Here is a 16,796-nt window from a genome sequence, read left to right as displayed (position 1 = left end):
TATTAAGTCATTATAACAAGATATGAAATGCCAGGCGTTATCACAGAACACAGATAATACAACTTTATCTTATAATATTTCCAAAACTGATTGCTTTGCTTTGAAGTTGCATGGACAATAGAAGTAATGTTATGACATTTATTATATATAAAATCCTGATATAATCGATTTTTTTAGCTAATGTGCATGAAATTCATAAGATTGAGTTTTGGATTGACAACAAGATACAATAGAGTTTACACAAATAAAACTATGGTAGCTGACCTTTAGAGGCACAAGAATACTGTGTAGTTTTGAAACAAAGTATTCAGCCAGTACCCATAAATCAAGGTCAAGGGGCACACCAAAGATTACTGAAGACAAAGGTTGCATTTTTCCATAGTTTAATTACACACTGGAGCATGACTCATTTCATTTATAGATGTAATATAACTGAAAGTATGAAAATGCATTATTATAGCGCTACATGTTAAATAGTGACATTTAAAACAAATACTTCCTGCTTCTTGATGTCTCTCTTGAATTATAATTTAAAGAATGAAATTCATTACAAATGTTGACACCAGAAAGCTATTCTCAGATTCATCTGCTAAAAGTGTGCAGTTTTTAAGGTGGAACGTCATACAGCCAGTCAGAAAGTCAGAGGGGGAGTTTGCATTGCTGAATGGGTCAGTGATACACGTGTGGACATGATTTTAATACTTTTGAAACAAAAGATTATTGCATATTTATAAATTCTGAGGGAGAAAGCTTATATGTTGGTTTAGGGAAACAATAAACCCATACTGAGTTCAGAGTTAGTTATAGTTCAAAATAGTATTGAATTAATTACTCATGGGCCACCACCAGACTTAAAGCCACGGAGATGAGTGGCAGGAGGCCACCATAGATGAAAACTGCCCCCTCCTTAACGAGGCAGTGTTCATACCTGTCAAAGTCTACCTCTCGTGCTGCGCACACATGGTCAACACGGCAGTCGCTGTCACAATCGCTCAGGTCATAGTTCACAGAGTTGAAATCATAGTACTTCTGCAGGTAGCGGGGGTCATCAGCTACACGCTTTAGAACCTCGTGCATGGAGGCTGGAGAGGCATCTGGTACTCTGAAACTCTCTGTGAGGCGATACTCTTTCTCCCAGCGTCCTGTGGCTACATTAGCATGGGTAAGGTTCAGGTAATAGGTCACCACATCCTGCATGAAAGAAAGCATGTGGTTCAAACACAGAAAGCGAACAATAGAAGCATTACAAGATATTTCTGAAGATTTTACAATCTTTTAAAATACAAATATATATTTATATAAGTTGCATAAGAGCCTATTTTAGGCTCTTGATTGCTACTTTTGACTGCCCCGTTGCCACAAGGAGCGTTTCACATGTTTGATTTGGCAGCGTTTTACACTGGATGGTCTTTCTGGAGCTACAATACAAGGGGATTTTTGTATCTGGCTGATAATGAACTAGCAACCGTTCACTTGCCAAGCAAATGTGTTAACCACTACACCCCTAGAGGAACATAAATGTCTAATGAAAATTGTAAAGGCCAAAACTTGCCTTGACTAGCAGTGTTTCTGTGTCATATTCAAAGACACGAATCCCAGGATTGTTCGCTCCATCCTTAACTCCAGGAAGTGTTGTTTCCCACGGTGTGACACCAGGGCTGAGGAACATGGTACTAATGGGAGAACCTGTAGAAATGGACAAGATATCAGCTCTGATAACAACAGTATTAGTGTGTGTTAATGTTAATGCTGGATATCGGAGACGCATTCCGGCTAAGTGATAAACAGGTAATACTAATGCAAGGTGAAATGAGTACTATTACTGCAGTGTGGCTTACCCTCTGTGTTGTAGAACATACGGAAGCTATCAGTGTGATGATGGCCAAAGAACTGGCCTTTAATGACAGAATGATGCTTCTCAATTAAATCCAAATATCGCCGGTTGAACTTTGGTGTAAACCATGGTTTACTTCTTTTCTTCTCGAAGAAACCTGGAGGAACGTGGCCAATGATGTAAACCTGATAAACCAAACAATACAGAGTTAACTAAAATCCAATCAGGACCAAATCTCTTTTTTGGAGGGGCAATTGCTTATACAGGGATTGTATTCATTACAAACTCCATCTTTTACTGAGCTCTAGTCCCTAACATCCAAACATCCATGAACAAGATGAGATGCTTTGCCTTCTCTTTGTTGTTGGTTGCCTCTGTAAGAATCTGATCTGACCAACTAAACTGGTCCGCTGGGTCATCCATGTTCGTGGTCAGCTTGTTCTGATCATAGTAGAGATTGGTGTTAAGGACCAGCATCCTGAAACCAGTCTGATTCATGAGCTTTTCTGTGTAGTATCCACCTGTGCAAGAGGAACATCCCAGATAATGTGTGTTTAAATTTTTCCTGTGCATCATAAGCTGATGTATTCATTCTTTGGAAAGTAATTGCACATATATTTGTAACTATTAGAGAAAGCCTTCTTCACCTTTTTTAAATGTTTCTTTTGACTTTGGATCCAACCAGCCTTGCCACATTTCTGCTATTCGGTCATACATAGAGCTTGGGGCTGCAGGAAGCTGACTCTTCGGGTGGTAATCATGGTTCCCCAGGGCTGAGTACACTTTAGTGTCTAAACAAGACAATAATGTATAAAAGACATTATTTATTAGAAGCAGCCAACACTAAAACACTGTCGTATGTGTTGACCTTGCATGTTTCCGCCTGATTTTGTAATTACTTGGAAACACTCGATTTATGATGTCAGTGAGGTTGTTGATAATGTTGAGCACTGCGTCTTCTCCCAGATCTTTATTATCAACATGTGGAGTGTCATCACTGAGAAGTAACACAGCAGATTGTTTCAGGATTAATTGCAGTCAAACATGTCAATACCAAATACTAATCTGAAAATATCATGACTGTAAAGGCAAACAAGCATTTATTTCCCCAGATATAGTCTTAAGACTAGCTGTCCTGCAATATTCATTAAAAAAAAGTAACATACCCAGTCCATACGATGAAGTCCGGGTTTGGTAGAATACTCTTCATTGCATAAACAGAAGAGTTGATCAGGTGCCATGGCGAGTCACAAACATAGTCTCCAAATTTACCAGCATTGGCTGCAGGTCGTTTGCCACTGGATGCGCACACCAGTGCAGGATTGTTGTTGCTCAGTTCGTACGTTGGGTCCCAGTGGAGATCCGTGATGTGCCAAAAGTTCCCTGTGTAAGAACGATGCGTAATGGCATCTAGTAAGTTACCCCGAGATTAAGATATATACTTGATTCATCTGATGCTTACCCGAGAGCGCAAAAGCCTCTTTAAAAAGAAAGCAAGACAGAAGCAGCCTTACTGCCGACATGTCGAAGCCTTTGAGAGGAAGAAACATCCGACAAAAATCAAGACCTGGTTTAAAAGGTATGCCGGAAGTCTATAAAGGCGAAATCATGATAAGATATGACTGGTCATGACACGTCTGAGGCTTAAAGGTGTTTGGATCCCTATGTGCAGGGGATACTTCGCTATCAGTAATGATGCAAGACTACGTTTTAGCCTGCATACAATTAAATAAATAAAAATAAGTATCAAAATAAATCTAAAGACAATAAAAAGCTTCGGCTGAGAAAAGCTCTATACACACTTATCTGTGAAGCTATTTAAGAGTCGAATTCCTGCTTGTAGACTACGCCTAGACTATTTTTATGTGGACTAAATTTAAATTAGACCACCTTTTACAGTTACCTTATTTGGGCATGCGCTGTTTAAGAATCCAATAAATATACATACATTCATAGCAGGAGTATATAGACACAGTATATTAAAATACATCTACGTGCGAATGTTTTCGCTGTTACACTGTAATATTTCACTAAATACAAAAGGATTTTATTCATGGTGCCCTCGCGTGATAATCGTGTTTCCCCAAATCGACGCTGTTATAACTGTGGAGAATCTGTTTCTCAAGCTGATGATGCAAATAAAAAAATGTTTTGCTTTGTTTTGGTTTTGTTATTATTTGTTTCGCTTATTTCTTTTTACAGTAAAGGGGCATTTTGGGGAAAAGAGTAGTTAATCATCGTTGGAAATTTTGCAATGTCTGTCTGTTTTTGATAAACACAGCTATGGGTTTGCAAACGTTCTTTGGAAATGATTTATTATAGCAATTGCAAAGCCGCAAAACCGCGCGTGAGCACGTAGTGCTTCGGGAAGTTCATGAAAGCAACCCTAGGACTCTTTCAAAATCATTCCCTGATGTTTCTCTTTCAGGCAGACGTAACTCCCAGGCTATGGACTGCTTCATTAAGTAATATAGCAAATAATAATAATAATGATAATAATAATAATGTTAGTACATGTTAAACAGTGGTTTGGGACCAGAGTTTGTGCTTTTGCATTGGTCAGTCTTGGCGCTGGAAGGGGAACGATAGCCTGACAAGCAAAAATTAGGGCTGAATTACCTCACGTAGAAGATCTGCGTCATCATAGATTTCGCGGGAGTTCCGCTGTGCGCCTGCGCTGTACATTGAAGCTTGCGCGCGGGATTAAACTAGGAAGAGGACCGGAGAAATACGTTTGGCTACATACTTTACTGCACGTAACATTTTACGCCTTACTTTAATAAGTTAAACAAACAGCGGAAGCATGTGGAATCAGGGTGAGTTGTATTTCGACACCGTTGTGTTTATAAAGCCGCCATATGGGCTCGGTGTCGCTGTGTTGTTTCGGTCCACGTTAGCTTGACTACAGACGTCTTTGTTATTGTGTGTTGAATGTAAGTGAAGGTGGGTCAAGTAAAGATCATGTTTAATAAACGATTTCAGTGACACAGTTTTTTACCTCTTTATACATTTTCAGGAGGGTACAGTGAGTCCAGTATGGCTGGGGGCTACACTCAGTCTCCAGGAGGATTTGCATCACCTGCCTTATCCCAGGGGGGAGAGAAAAAGGGGGTCTGTACTTATATCTACACTTAAAAGTCGGAATAATTCACTAAAGACTTGACACAGAAATAAATCTGTAAAAATTGTGCTGAAAACCAGCAACACCATACCTTCATTTGCCAAATGAGATATCCCCTCTTTGTACACATGTTGACTTCTGTATAGCGATGGAAGCACAAATTGGCAGGTCTCTGCTGCACGACAGTTAACCCATTTGTGTTTGGGTGTATGTCTTTGCAGAGAACACGTGCCAACCAAATAATCCCATGCACAGTGTCTCAGCTAATGTCTGCTTCCCAAGCTGATGAGTCATTCAGAGTAGGAGATGTGGATGTTGCCCAGGTGAGCCAAACCATTCAGTTAGTTCACTAACCAGTTACTTTTTCATCTCTTAATAGCATTAGTTTGGTACTGTGTAATACAGGTTTTTTTTTTTTACTTCTGCAGTTGAACAACAGCAACTTTACACTCCCTTTTGAATACAAGTTACTTTTGTTTACAGAAATTATGTTGAATATCCATCTATGTTGATTGTACTTTTTTAAAAATCCTTTTAAATAAATAAACATCTATCTAACAGTCAGACCAAATGCAGAGTTTTAAATCATTTTATGTTACAACATTTTGCAACATGGACGTAATAACTATTCTAATATTTCCAGATTTCATAATAATTGTGGTCTGTGTCATAGGTCACCATTGTGGGGGTCATCAGAAGCACAGATAAATCCATGACCAACATCCAGTACAAGGTTGATGACATGACAGGCGCTCCCATGGATGTGAAGCAATGGGTAGACACAGAGGTAAGTATCCACCATCACAGCTCTGCTGCAAGCTCAGTCTGTATTGAAACATGAGGTAATTATGTGTATATAAACTCCATTACATAGTGAGAAAGCTACTATACTATAATATCTGTTTAGCGTTACATTTCTTTAAGTAGAAGGCCAAGAGGAAAGGGCAGTAGTAACACAAATCCTAAGGAAAATTAACTGGAATTGGATGAAAAGGATCAAGTATGTGCTTTTTATTTATACAGGACCAAAGTGTGGACAGCACTGTCCTTCCCCCAGGAACATATGTCAAAGTATCTGGAAATCTGCGCTCTTTTCAGGTGAGTTTAATATCTGCCACCTATGACCGCTTATTAGTTTAAAAGTGTGGTTGCTATCAAACCCCATCCACCGTCTACTACAGGGGTGTCCAACTCCAGGCCCCAGGATATGTCCTCCAGAGAGGACACATCCTGCAGGTTTTAGATGTGTCCTTGATCCAACACAGCTGATTTAAATGGTTAAATTGCCTCCTCAACATGTCTTGAAGTTCTCCAGAGGCCTGGTAATGAAATAAATCCTTTGATTCAGGTGTGTTGACCCAGGGTCATATCTAAAACCTGCAGGACACCGGCACTTGAGGCCCTGCTCTACTAGCTTACTTGGTGGTTGGGTTGGTGTTGTGGTGTTCTTCAAAGTCAATCAGCTGCTTCCCGCAGCCAGACTGATTCCTGCCCCATTGTTAACTGCAGCTGGTGGAGTAATGGCTCATGTGCTGCTCCAGTGAGACCTAAAGAGCAGAACGAGACCTAACAGCCAGCTGGAGTTCCAACAACTGGATGAGACTCACCAGCAGCTGATATTGCTGAGTTAGTTATTTATCAGTGAGGTTTATTGTAAAATTAAATTAAAAAATAAAAAAGAATATATTTGCGTGCGGATAACCACGCGCGCGCACGCGCACACACACACACACACACACACACACACACACACACACACACACACACACACACACACACACACACACACAAACAGACTGTGAATCAATTGGAAATGGTTCATTTAAAGTAAATGCTAACAACATTTGCACAGTACCCAGAATCAAATAGGAACTTATGACTTGCATCATGATTTCATTGAAAGGCAACAGTGTAAAATTTTCAAGCGGCTGTATGATTTCTCACTGCACAAACATTTTTGACAATGTCATATTTAATCTTGTTCACATTTAAACATTTATTAACCTTTGTGTGTGTGTGTGTGTGTGTGTGTGTGAGACATGTGTCTAACATGTGTCTAAATTACACTTGAGCTCCACTAAAGAAGGCTTTTACACCTTTACCAACATAGATTTGTTTCGTCACTTGAAATACTTGAAGTGGATGTTGCTTGCTTTAGTTCCTCTCTGAATTCATGATGCCGTGTCTATTTTTTTGTGCCTTCCTTTCTTAGAACCACAGGTCTGTTGTGGCATTCAGCGTCAGGCCCCTGGAGGATATGAATGAAATCACCTCTCATATGTTAGAGGTTGTCCAAGCACACACGGCACTCAGCAAGCCTCAAACTATGGTGAGAAATCTTGTGCTTATACCTTCACAGCCTTTAATGGTGGCTAAACAAGTGAAAAAGGGAAGTTGAGATGGGTTCTGTGAATACCACTTCTGTTAAAGATTGCTTAGTTTGTTTGCCAGATTACTAAGAAACAGTACAGCGTTGTCACATCCTTTAGTTGTGTTTGTGCTAAGTGTGAGAGTGAGCTCCTACAGATAAATGGTCACAGACACACATGATTTCAGTGAATGGGTATAAATATCCAAGCCCAGTCAACACCTTATCTGACTTCTACAGCCTGGCTATTTTTTTTTCTTTTTGTTTTATGTATTAAAACCATAATTCTAACAGCTTTGAGAGATGATTTTAAACACATTAGAGGTGGTACAGAATGATTGTTTTGTTTTAAATGGCTTAAAAAAATGATTTGCAGTCAATATAGAAACACATTAGAAGTGAAACTGAGTAATGACATAATAAAAAATTAAGCTTTCCAGATAACTATTGCTTCTGCAGCGCTGCAAATTTACTTTTTGGATCCTATGTTCCATAAAGGGCATAGTCTGCTTCAGTATACATGGCTTTAACGCTCATCAATCCCTCTAATACTCTGTAGACTGCCGGAAGCCGTGAGGTCAAACTCAGACTGTTACTGCCACCAAATAGGCTTAATACTCACTTGTTTAAAGTGCTCTATATTTATTTATGAAATTGACCAACAGCCTGTTATAAATGGATTGGCTAATAATAGCCAGGGGTACCTTTCCGTTTGAGATGCATGTTTGTTTGTTTGTTTGTTTTTTGATGAATGTGTATCAGGCGGTCGTAATCACATTTTCAGTGTCATACTTTTACATATCTGTCTCTGAAGGTTGTTCTGTATCCTTTATCAAATCTATGTATAATGTTGAAAACGTGCGATTTCATTCTCTTTCAGTCGGGTGCCGGAGGAGGAATGAGCAGTAGTGCCATGCCCATGTCACGACCCACCATGGGAGGCATGGATGGGAATGTAGGAGGCTATGCAGGTGCCAACGACATGACCAACAATGGGTTAAGTGCAAACCAGAATCAGGTGAGCCTAAATAAATCAGACAGCGGTAACAAGAAATTCACAGTTCTTAACTATCATAGATAAGCTGTGGTGAGAAATGAAGGGGCACTGTATCTGAATGCTGAAAAGAACAGCTATTACACCCGTTTATTTATGTAAACCCAAACAGTGATCGTTGACTCTTACATCCTGTCTTCGACTTCTTTGTGTGAACTGCATCAAAGATTTGTTGTTTTATAAAAAACATTTTCAGAAAAAGAAGTCAGTATACTGGAACATAGCTTCTTTTAGCAGTGTGTGTCAGCTTGCTTACCCTGTCGACTTTTCTCTCTCAAGGTGCTGTGTTTGATAAGAAGCTGTCCAGAACCACAGGGTATTAGCATTCAAGAACTAAAGAAGAGACTCGGCAGCATGAGTATTGCTGTGATCAAGTAAGTTTTAAAGTGATAAAACAATATAAAATGTTACTTTTTGACTGTTGGAAAAGTAGAAAAGCTCTTACATACACTGAAACAGACCAAGAGGCAAACTAAGCTGCATCCACTTAAATGATGTTCAAATTATTATTTTACTTTTTACGTTGGGTTTGTACCGTCATAAAAAGGATGGTTTCAAAGAGAGAGAAGCTCACACAAAATTACAACATACATTTTTTCCAAATAGCAAAGAGATTTTGCAACAAAGTTTCACTACAAAATGAATTCCCACAATTTAAACTCTCAACCCTTTATCTGCAAAATGGACTTGGTCTGAGCAACACAGTCACTGGAGGTACAACACTGTTAAACAAACTGAAACCAAGAGAGAAGGCCTGTAGTGGCTAAAGTGTTCTTTTTTTGTTGTTGTTTTTTACAAGTCAAGAGTTAACACATTATTTGTGATGGAGAGTTAACTTTAGATGTGTTCTAGCAAGCTGCTTTAATGCTCTAAAACACTTTTTAAAGGACAAGCTGAATGCTTTAGTTTGACTTCTTGATAAAAGTACGGTAGCTTTATTAAGGGATGGTGAATGTCAAGATAACAAAGTTTCCTTCTTATCTTATTACGGATCAAGACCACATTGTCTTTGTCCTTCAAGACAATGTGGTCTTGAAGGACTTTGTTTGGGTCAGTTTATAAAAACTTTGCTCTCAGTTACTTTCTTTTGGTGCATCCCACTATGCAAAATTTGAGCAGGGACAGTACAACCTCAGTTTAAAAATAATAATAATAGAAAAATGCAGTTTTTTGGTGTTAGCAGTACATACGTTATGCAAACTACAGGAAGTGTATGTCCAAGACTTTAGAATGACCCGAGTGAAACACCCACTGCATGCTAATTTGGTAGTTTTGCTTTGTTTTCTGAAACTGTACCAGAGTGAAAAAGATACAATAAAAGAAAAAAAAATCTAATATATAATTTTATATTAGATTTTATTCTTTTATTGTATTTTTTTTAAAGAGATTTTCCTTTAGTGTACAGGAAATGATTTGTCTACTTGGTACTTAGTTCACAAATATTTTATTTCATGGTATTATTATTAATAACCCTTCGGATTTTTTAAATTTGATTTTTAGCACTTCTAAAATGCTGTTTCCTTTTGCTTTAACAGACAAGCTGTGGAGTTCCTTAGCAACGAAGGTCATATCTTTTCCACCATCGATGAAGATCACTACAAATCAACTGACAGTGATGACTAGACTAATTCATTTTGTTACCATCAGTGGGGTTACGTATTTGAAATAATTGGTACATCATTTATTACCGAAAGCTATCACATAAGTAAGAACCTCCCTGAGTCTATAATGCCACAGAGCTGTGCGAAATGCTGCAAGTCTGTCGGCACTGTGGTCTATGTTTGTTGAAGAACACGTGGTTTACAAATGGTGAAACTCAGGTTTACACATCCTGTATTCCTGATGTTGCTTCAGCCATTTTGCCCGAAAAAGTTTCTGTCACTGAGATTATTGTTGGCAGTTACTACTTTCTTTCTGTTTATGTATCTTTCTTCTTCTGTAAAACATCTTTCTTTCTTTCTTTTTAAAGATTTGGAACATAAGTAATGCAACTTTTTTTTGTCTCTGTAATTTAGTTTTGCCAAAATAAATTGATTACTCAAAATGTATTTTTGTTCTGTTGGTTCAATTTATCAAGTTGTATAAGCCCCTTTTTCTGGTATAGGTGTGTGTGTGTGTAAATATATGATACATTAGTATACACACACACACACACACACACATGCATTTTTGTCTTTTTGCATTTTAGAAAAACTAACATGCGTAATTCACATTTGCTTTCACACATCTAGATGTAAAACCACAAGCTGACTTTAACACTTATCTTAGAGTTTCACACACATTTTTATAGATAATATAAGGTCTTATTTAAAGTTTTACAAAGTTGGAATAAACCACATAGGTCCAGTTTCATATAGAAATCATACTTTATGATAATATCTAATAGAGAATTGAAATCAACCACACATTTACATGCAGTGGAAATAATCTTTCAAAGAAAAATGGCACAAAATGGATTGTCCATCGGTTAACAAAGATGCAAAACATACTTTCATTTTCAGTGAAAATGTTTCTACTCCTCCCTGGAGTTAATTTGCAAAATAAAAAAAAAAAGGCAAATACATTTCTGTTCACTGATAAATAGTTTGATGTGGTTAGAGGGACGGCTTCTGCTACCGGTGCTGCAGCGTTACAATGTTGCGGTTTAGACAAATGCCTTCCATCAATGAGTGGGGTGAGCTATTTCTCTTTAGAGTTTGCATCTATGCAGTAGGAGTTTGACATACACATATGTTGTATACTTGTGCAACAGAATACAATCCATTGAAGCCAGTTTGAAGCTTATTAATATGCATTTTTGAGAGAAGTTATTGATTTAACACTAGTAATTTTAAAGGCTGTAATTTATGGTGTTATGTTCGACTGCATATTATCCTATAGTTTGTTGCTGTAACTATGCATAAGAAGGCATTATATACAGTAACTAGCTACTTAGTACCTCACAATATAAATACGGACCTGTACACGAAGCTGAAAGACATAGCCTCAATTACTACATGGTTAAATCAACAATTTCTAAACAAGTTTGTGTACAACAAAAAGTGTTTGAACTACAAGAGTGGTATGTGTTCAAAGTTTGAATACACGATTACTGAAAACAGTGAAGTATAGTTCTGGGTATAAAGTTATGAGGTAAAAAGAAATTTTGCTGACCACGTGAGAAAACAGATGTGAAAACACCACCAAGTTTGTATTTATTCTGGGCTAAGCTGAATGATGTCATGTCAACCAGCCCTGCACAGCACTTGTAGGATGGGGAACAGTTCAGTTCTCACTGCTCAAGCAGGATTTTTCTCTGTTGCAGAAGATGTAGAAGATATTTCCTTTAGTAGTACATAACATTTTCTTGTGCTTTCTTCATCATAACAGCCAAAGTGTCATCCACAGTTTCATAGTCATGGTCACTGTCCCCATTTTCATCCTCAGCCACACTCCCTGGTGGAAAGATTATTGTTAGTAATACTATATTTCACAATATTCTTATATTCATCCTAACTGTCATTTGTCAAATGTGCCGCCGAATGTCTTCCTTTCAGAAAACATGCGATTTATGCACCACCAAACATTTATGCACCACCCATCACATACACCACCTATCACAGGTTTTCACTTCACTTCCTGCTGCAGCCAATCGAAATGACTAAACACATTTCCCTTCTATAGGAAGAATGTCTCCTGAGATACTATTGGGTGATGGGTTGAATCTTATACAGGAACACACTTGGAATTAAGGTGTCATTGTGGATTTTGTTAAGTGACGAAGAGTAATAGTAAGTAAATAAAAGCATGAATATATTAGAAATGATGAAGTCTCCCAAAACCATAGACTTTCTCAATCTGCACATGCTGTTTATGGTCTGTGGTTATTGCGTAAGTTTGCGTCTATGGTTAATGGACGATAAACATGGTGTGATAAACACGGCTAAATTCTTATTATTTGCATTTAATGCATCTAATGCATTATTAATACATTAGGTAATTTGTATATTTACATATGCATATGCACATACTTTTAATTGAATATACTTACGTATGTGTTTTTTACATATAAATTACACATTACTGAGACAATAAGACATTGATATGTTTTTCATTACTATTCAGTTCATGTTCACTGTTTGGTTTTGTGTATTTGTAGACTACATGGATACAAGTACTGGGTCACCTGCACATTACAGCTACAGGAGCTGCTCAGCCATGAAAACCCATGCCTTGAAGCTCCACGCACACAGTTTTTGTGCTTATGTTAATGCCAAAGGAGGTTTGGAACGCTGCAGTTACTGACGTTACAGATGTTTGGCAACTTTTACGCACTGTGCACCTCGGCACTTGGCAACCCCGCTCTGTAATTTACACGGTCTGCTACTTCATGGCTGAGTTGTTGTGGTTCTAAGACACTTCCACTTTTCAACTATATGTTACAGCGGATGGTGGACTATCTATCTATTGACACTCTTTAGAACAAACCATTCTTTATCAGATGTTTGCAAAGGCAGACTGCATGGCAAGATGCTTGATTTTATACAGCTGCTGAAATGGGACTAAAACCCTTTGAATTCAAATATGAAAAATGTATTGACCAGTACTTTTGTGTATATAGTGCAGGTGAAGCTGATTTTTAACCCTTCTTCATATTCATTTACTTTAAGTTTAGTTCTGTGCGTTATGGCGGAAAAAATGTTACTCTATGTGCTTTTAGTGGTCTTGATGACTTTGTGAATTCTCTGTGGCTCTGTGAACAGTCACGCTCACATTTGTCTTAGAGATGTAGAGGGAAGCCAAAGTCTGCCAGTAATCTCAACTTTTTGGGGTCTTTATATAAACCCTATATAAACTCTTTCCCATGGTGAAAATGTCTCAAATTTAGAGGTTGTCCTGCAAACACTGCTTTAATATAAACATAGAGAATGCTTTACTAGTCCAGCAGCTGCACTATAAGTTTTGCAAGAGACAAATCGGTGGCTCTCTTAAAACATTATATCAGACAGCCCCACCTGTTTTAGCAGACTCCTTCATTTGTACATAAGTGTTTGGCAGAGCCTTGCCTATGGTTTGGTCAGCCGCTGAGAACTTTCGGGGAACAAGTGGTGGGGGCTCATCTTCATTAGCCTGCACAAAAGAGGAAACTTCTGTTTTATTACATGCATGGCGTATTTACCACAGGAAAAAAGTGGAAGCACCAATTTGTTATTTTTGCTTAGTTCATTTCCTGAAAGTCACTTTATGAGAATCTGTATATTAGTTTCACTGTAGTGGGGTTTCAAGAGAAACCTGACGTGACAAGAAAATCTAGACAACCTAAGCTGAGCTGTAGCCTTTATAATAATAGCTTTCGAAAATGTTATACAAGCATGAAAAGAGTCACTCACGGGAGGTGGTGGAGCGGGGGGCCTCTTTTTGTTATTCAAAGTCAAGTCGCTGAACTGTTTGGTTGGGACGCTTTTGTCTCCTTGATGTTTGGATTTGTTTGCCTTCTTTGATTTCTTTGTTTTTTTGGGAGGTGCCGAAAATGACATGTTTCGCTTTGGTGGTCGAGGTGGCGGCTCCGCATCTGAGTTACCACGTTTGCGAAACTCATAAAAGAATGTGTCTGCAACTTCGGTAACTCTTTCCACTTGACACGTGGGGGGTTGATCTTTGGGCCATGGGAGGGGGTCTGTAGTAAAATAGACAGACATTGAGAGCCACTGCGTTGGGATCTCGAAACAGTACTCTGGCTTGTGTACAAAGCTTGCCTGAATGGTGGGTTCCAACATAGCTGCCTCTATTCTGAGACATGAGAACCCATAGAGGGGATCCTTCTCGAGTTCTGTATCACGGCCCACCACTTTAACATCCAGAGGCAAGCTAAACTCCTTCCCCAAGTCACTGAGTTTGTACTTCCTGTTGTCACTGAGTACTTCCACAAAGTGACCCTCCATGTAAAGAGGCATAATAATCTCCTCCTTTTCATCCTCCCTTTTCACCTGATCCTCATCATCATCATCATCATCATCATCATCGTCCGACTCTTGAAGGCGATAACACAAAAGAGCCTCTACCGACTGCTTCTGTCCTGCTTTGCCTTCACAGGGTAAAACCATCCTATCGCAGCGCACAACCTCAAGCTGTTCCCCCACACTGAGGGCAGGGAGTCCCTCCTCTTCCACTTCCTCACAGTTCCTTGTTACGCTGACCTTCAGACCTGGTGCGTGGATTGAAGCAACGTACAGCTCGTATACTGAATTAAACTCTCTTGGCCGTCTCCGGAAACGTCCACCATATTGCTGAGACACCAGGAAGTACTGCGGTGTTTTCCTGCTTTTCAAAGTGGATAATAAAATCATGGGCGAGGTTCCTTTTTTGTGAAAAATCAGGTGCTCATTCTTGCGAAGCTCCGGTAGCCAGCTGCACTTGAACAGGGAGCGCGTCTCTGGGTCTTCGATGATCTCCACCACTCCAGGGAATGATTTATTCGGCTCAGAGTGGACTTCACTCAGAGAAAGGGGTACAATAAAATGCACATCTTTACACAGCTCGGTGACATCGACCACATCCACTTCTAAGCTGGATGGAAACTTCACCACATTCTTCCTCACTGTAGACAAAAGAGAGGAAGGCAGTCAAGCATATTAGGTATATTTAACTTTGGTATGAGTGCAGTACAGGTGAACTATGCTTTTTTTTGTTCTGAATTTAAATTATTGAGGTTACAAATATAAGCAATCATATAATCATAAGCAATCATAACAGTGCATCATATAGATTATTTGCTTTTAATGATATGCTGATGTTTTTCAAGGTGGCATTAACTTTAACTGTTTTATAGCATGGTATGTACTATATGTCATTGGCTTCAAGTGTAAAATTTGAATATGCACAAATGTTGTTTATGTAGTGCATAAATGTGCACAGATGTAGAGGAACAATAAAATGTCATGAACCAAGTATTTCACAATTAAGGTGGAAGTTAAAGTGGAAGTTCACAAACTTTGCATTAACATAACACACGGTGGGGTTCACACACAAATAACAAATCCAGATCAACATTATGTTAAATAGTAGTTAAATAGTTAAAAAGTAGGTTATTCTTACAGTTCATGACGGCCTGGACATGGTATACTGGACTGAGCATAAGAGGCCGATCACACTTGGTAGCATTGACAAAGCGAAACCTTCGGCTACGCAGGGACGACGAGGACATGATCTCCCGCAGGGTAAAGCGCTCCTCACTCTCACACTCATAGAACTCCCCTCGGAAAGAAACAGGGATGCACACTTCAGCTGAGGCTTCTTGTTGTCCTCGAATAAGGCAGCGGACTTGATCCTCTTGATCCTTGTGCTTCTCAACAGAGAGCACAGTCAAAGCTGTCCCAGCTCCCAGTGCTAAATTGCCAATGGTCATCTTGGAGTGGCTGGAGAAAGTGAAGGGAAGAGAGGAGTCGAGGCCTACCGGCCTCATGCTGACCATCTCCTCTACCGTACTGTACGGCATCTCCTCTGGCACGACCCTGAACAAGCCTGAGAAGAAAAGAAAAGTCATTGTAGTTCTACAAAATAGATTTAACCATTCTTACAAGAATTTCTCTAGACCAACCTGTGTGGCTGATAGGCAGCTCAAATGTTTCATTGTTTGCTACGTCTTGACAGGAAACTGATAGGAGCTCAATTTTAGTGACCTTTATTAGATCCCCAGTGGAAAAGCACACTTCACTCCCAGAAATTTCATATATAGAACCTGGAATGGAAAACAAGAAATTGAAGGAACAAAAATGATTATGATTTCTTAACTAGCACATGAACGCATACACTCTAATGGGAATTGTTTCCAGTTGCGAGCCATGAGCAATACAACAAATGCTCACTGTTCTTTTTATATATAATAACGTCTAATTTAGGGTTAAAAATGTACAAAATGTAAAAGATTAGACACTAGATTGTAACTTTGAATTTATGAAAGACAGACACAACACAGAGAAGCGCACAGCAATGAAGTAATCTATAATCTCGTAAGTGCTGTCCTTCTGTATACGCCATCTCACTGAGGAAAAGTAATAATAGTAATAATAAAAAACTACCTTGGAAATATACTCCAGAGCAAACTTGCAAAAGTTTTGGCAGACAGGTATCGTCCAATGACGCGATGAATTCCTGAAGTGGCAAAGCAGTGGCGCCTGCCATCACTGCTGCCTCTGAGTGTGTGCAACCAAAAATGAAGGCAGGCAGCAAATGACAAGCACAGCACAAAACGGGGGTGCTTTCTCAGTTAAAAACCACAAAAGTGAATGAGGAAGTTACAGGATCTCTTTGCACAACTTGTGCATTCACATACGGGGACAAAGCAATCTGGCAAAGCCTCATTGCTGTGAAGATGGTGAATAAGTATCCAAAAGAATGTTTTATAAAATTTTGGGGGATTACAGCATAAAGCCTGCTATGA

At 38.9% G+C, this 16,796-nt stretch overlaps 3 protein-coding genes across 4 annotated transcripts; 1 reads left to right on the top strand and 2 right to left on the bottom strand.

Annotated features, from left to right (window-relative positions):
* Positions 1 to 366: 366 nt before the first annotated feature.
* Positions 367 to 3,758, bottom strand: smpdl3b (sphingomyelin phosphodiesterase acid like 3B). The gene is made up of 8 exons (XM_040030326.1): positions 3,297 to 3,758; positions 3,001 to 3,217; positions 2,734 to 2,831; positions 2,482 to 2,625; positions 2,186 to 2,355; positions 1,839 to 2,019; positions 1,553 to 1,686; positions 367 to 1,191 (listed from the first exon to the last, which is right to left on the bottom strand). The coding sequence occupies exons 1-8, from the start codon at positions 3,382 to 3,384 to the stop codon at positions 829 to 831; spliced, it is 1,395 nt and encodes a 464-aa protein (XP_039886260.1). The 5' UTR covers positions 3,385 to 3,758; the 3' UTR covers positions 367 to 828.
* On the top strand, positions 3,307 to 10,425 carry rpa2 (replication protein A2). 2 transcript variants are annotated; one of them, XM_040030336.1, is made up of 9 exons: positions 3,307 to 3,413; positions 4,851 to 4,945; positions 5,177 to 5,278; positions 5,629 to 5,742; positions 5,979 to 6,053; positions 7,168 to 7,284; positions 8,204 to 8,341; positions 8,657 to 8,751; positions 9,913 to 10,425. In XM_040030336.1, the coding sequence occupies exons 1-9, from the start codon at positions 3,356 to 3,358 to the stop codon at positions 9,998 to 10,000; spliced, it is 882 nt and encodes a 293-aa protein (XP_039886270.1). In that variant the 5' UTR covers positions 3,307 to 3,355; the 3' UTR covers positions 10,001 to 10,425. The 2 variants fall into 2 exon arrangements, with proteins under 2 accessions (XP_039886270.1, XP_039886271.1); XM_040030337.1 differs by lacking the exon at positions 3,307 to 3,413 and adding an exon at positions 4,489 to 4,650.
* A 304-nt stretch (positions 10,426 to 10,729) lies between these two features.
* On the bottom strand, positions 10,730 to 16,601 carry themis2 (thymocyte selection associated family member 2). Its single transcript, XM_040030321.1, has 6 exons — positions 16,435 to 16,601; positions 15,954 to 16,094; positions 15,452 to 15,877; positions 13,747 to 14,954; positions 13,372 to 13,486; positions 10,730 to 11,812 (listed from the first exon to the last, which is right to left on the bottom strand). Exons 1-6 carry the CDS (start codon positions 16,535 to 16,537, stop codon positions 11,703 to 11,705), a joined length of 2,103 nt encoding a protein of 700 aa, XP_039886255.1. The 5' UTR covers positions 16,538 to 16,601; the 3' UTR covers positions 10,730 to 11,702.
* Between the last annotated feature and the right edge of the window lie 195 nt (positions 16,602 to 16,796).

This window comes from Simochromis diagramma, unplaced genomic scaffold (assembly GCF_900408965.1).
Source record: "Simochromis diagramma unplaced genomic scaffold, fSimDia1.1 OVJJ01000361.1, whole genome shotgun sequence".
In the NCBI taxonomy this organism is placed as follows: Eukaryota; Metazoa; Chordata; class Actinopteri; order Cichliformes; family Cichlidae; genus Simochromis; species Simochromis diagramma.
Note: the sequence above shows the minus strand (reverse complement) of the source record. Positions and strands in the feature narration are given on the sequence as shown.

Coding starts and splice junctions, on each gene's coding strand:
- rpa2 (XM_040030336.1), top strand. CDS start 3,356: ATGTCGAAGCCTTTGAGAGGAAGAAACATCCGACAAAAATCAAGACCT. Junction 6,054..7,167: donor GAAATCTGCGCTCTTTTCAG/GTGAGTTTAATA, acceptor TTCCTTTCTTAG/AACCACAGGTCTGTTGTGGC. Junction 8,752..9,912: donor ATGAGTATTGCTGTGATCAA/GTAAGTTTTAAA, acceptor TTGCTTTAACAG/ACAAGCTGTGGAGTTCCTTA.
- smpdl3b (XM_040030326.1), bottom strand. CDS start 3,384: ATGTTTCTTCCTCTCAAAGGCTTCGACATGTCGGCAGTAAGGCTGCTT. Junction 3,218..3,296: donor AGAGGCTTTTGCGCTCTCGG/GTAAGCATCAGA, acceptor GTTCTTACACAG/GGAACTTTTGGCACATCACG. Junction 1,192..1,552: donor CAGAAACACTGCTAGTCAAG/GCAAGTTTTGGC, acceptor TCTTTCATGCAG/GATGTGGTGACCTATTACCT.
- themis2 (XM_040030321.1), bottom strand. CDS start 16,537: ATGGCAGGCGCCACTGCTTTGCCACTTCAGGAATTCATCGCGTCATTG. Junction 16,095..16,434: donor CTCTGGAGTATATTTCCAAG/GTAGTTTTTTAT, acceptor TTTCCATTCCAG/GTTCTATATATGAAATTTCT. Junction 15,878..15,953: donor GCTGCCTATCAGCCACACAG/GTTGGTCTAGAG, acceptor TTTTCTTCTCAG/GCTTGTTCAGGGTCGTGCCA.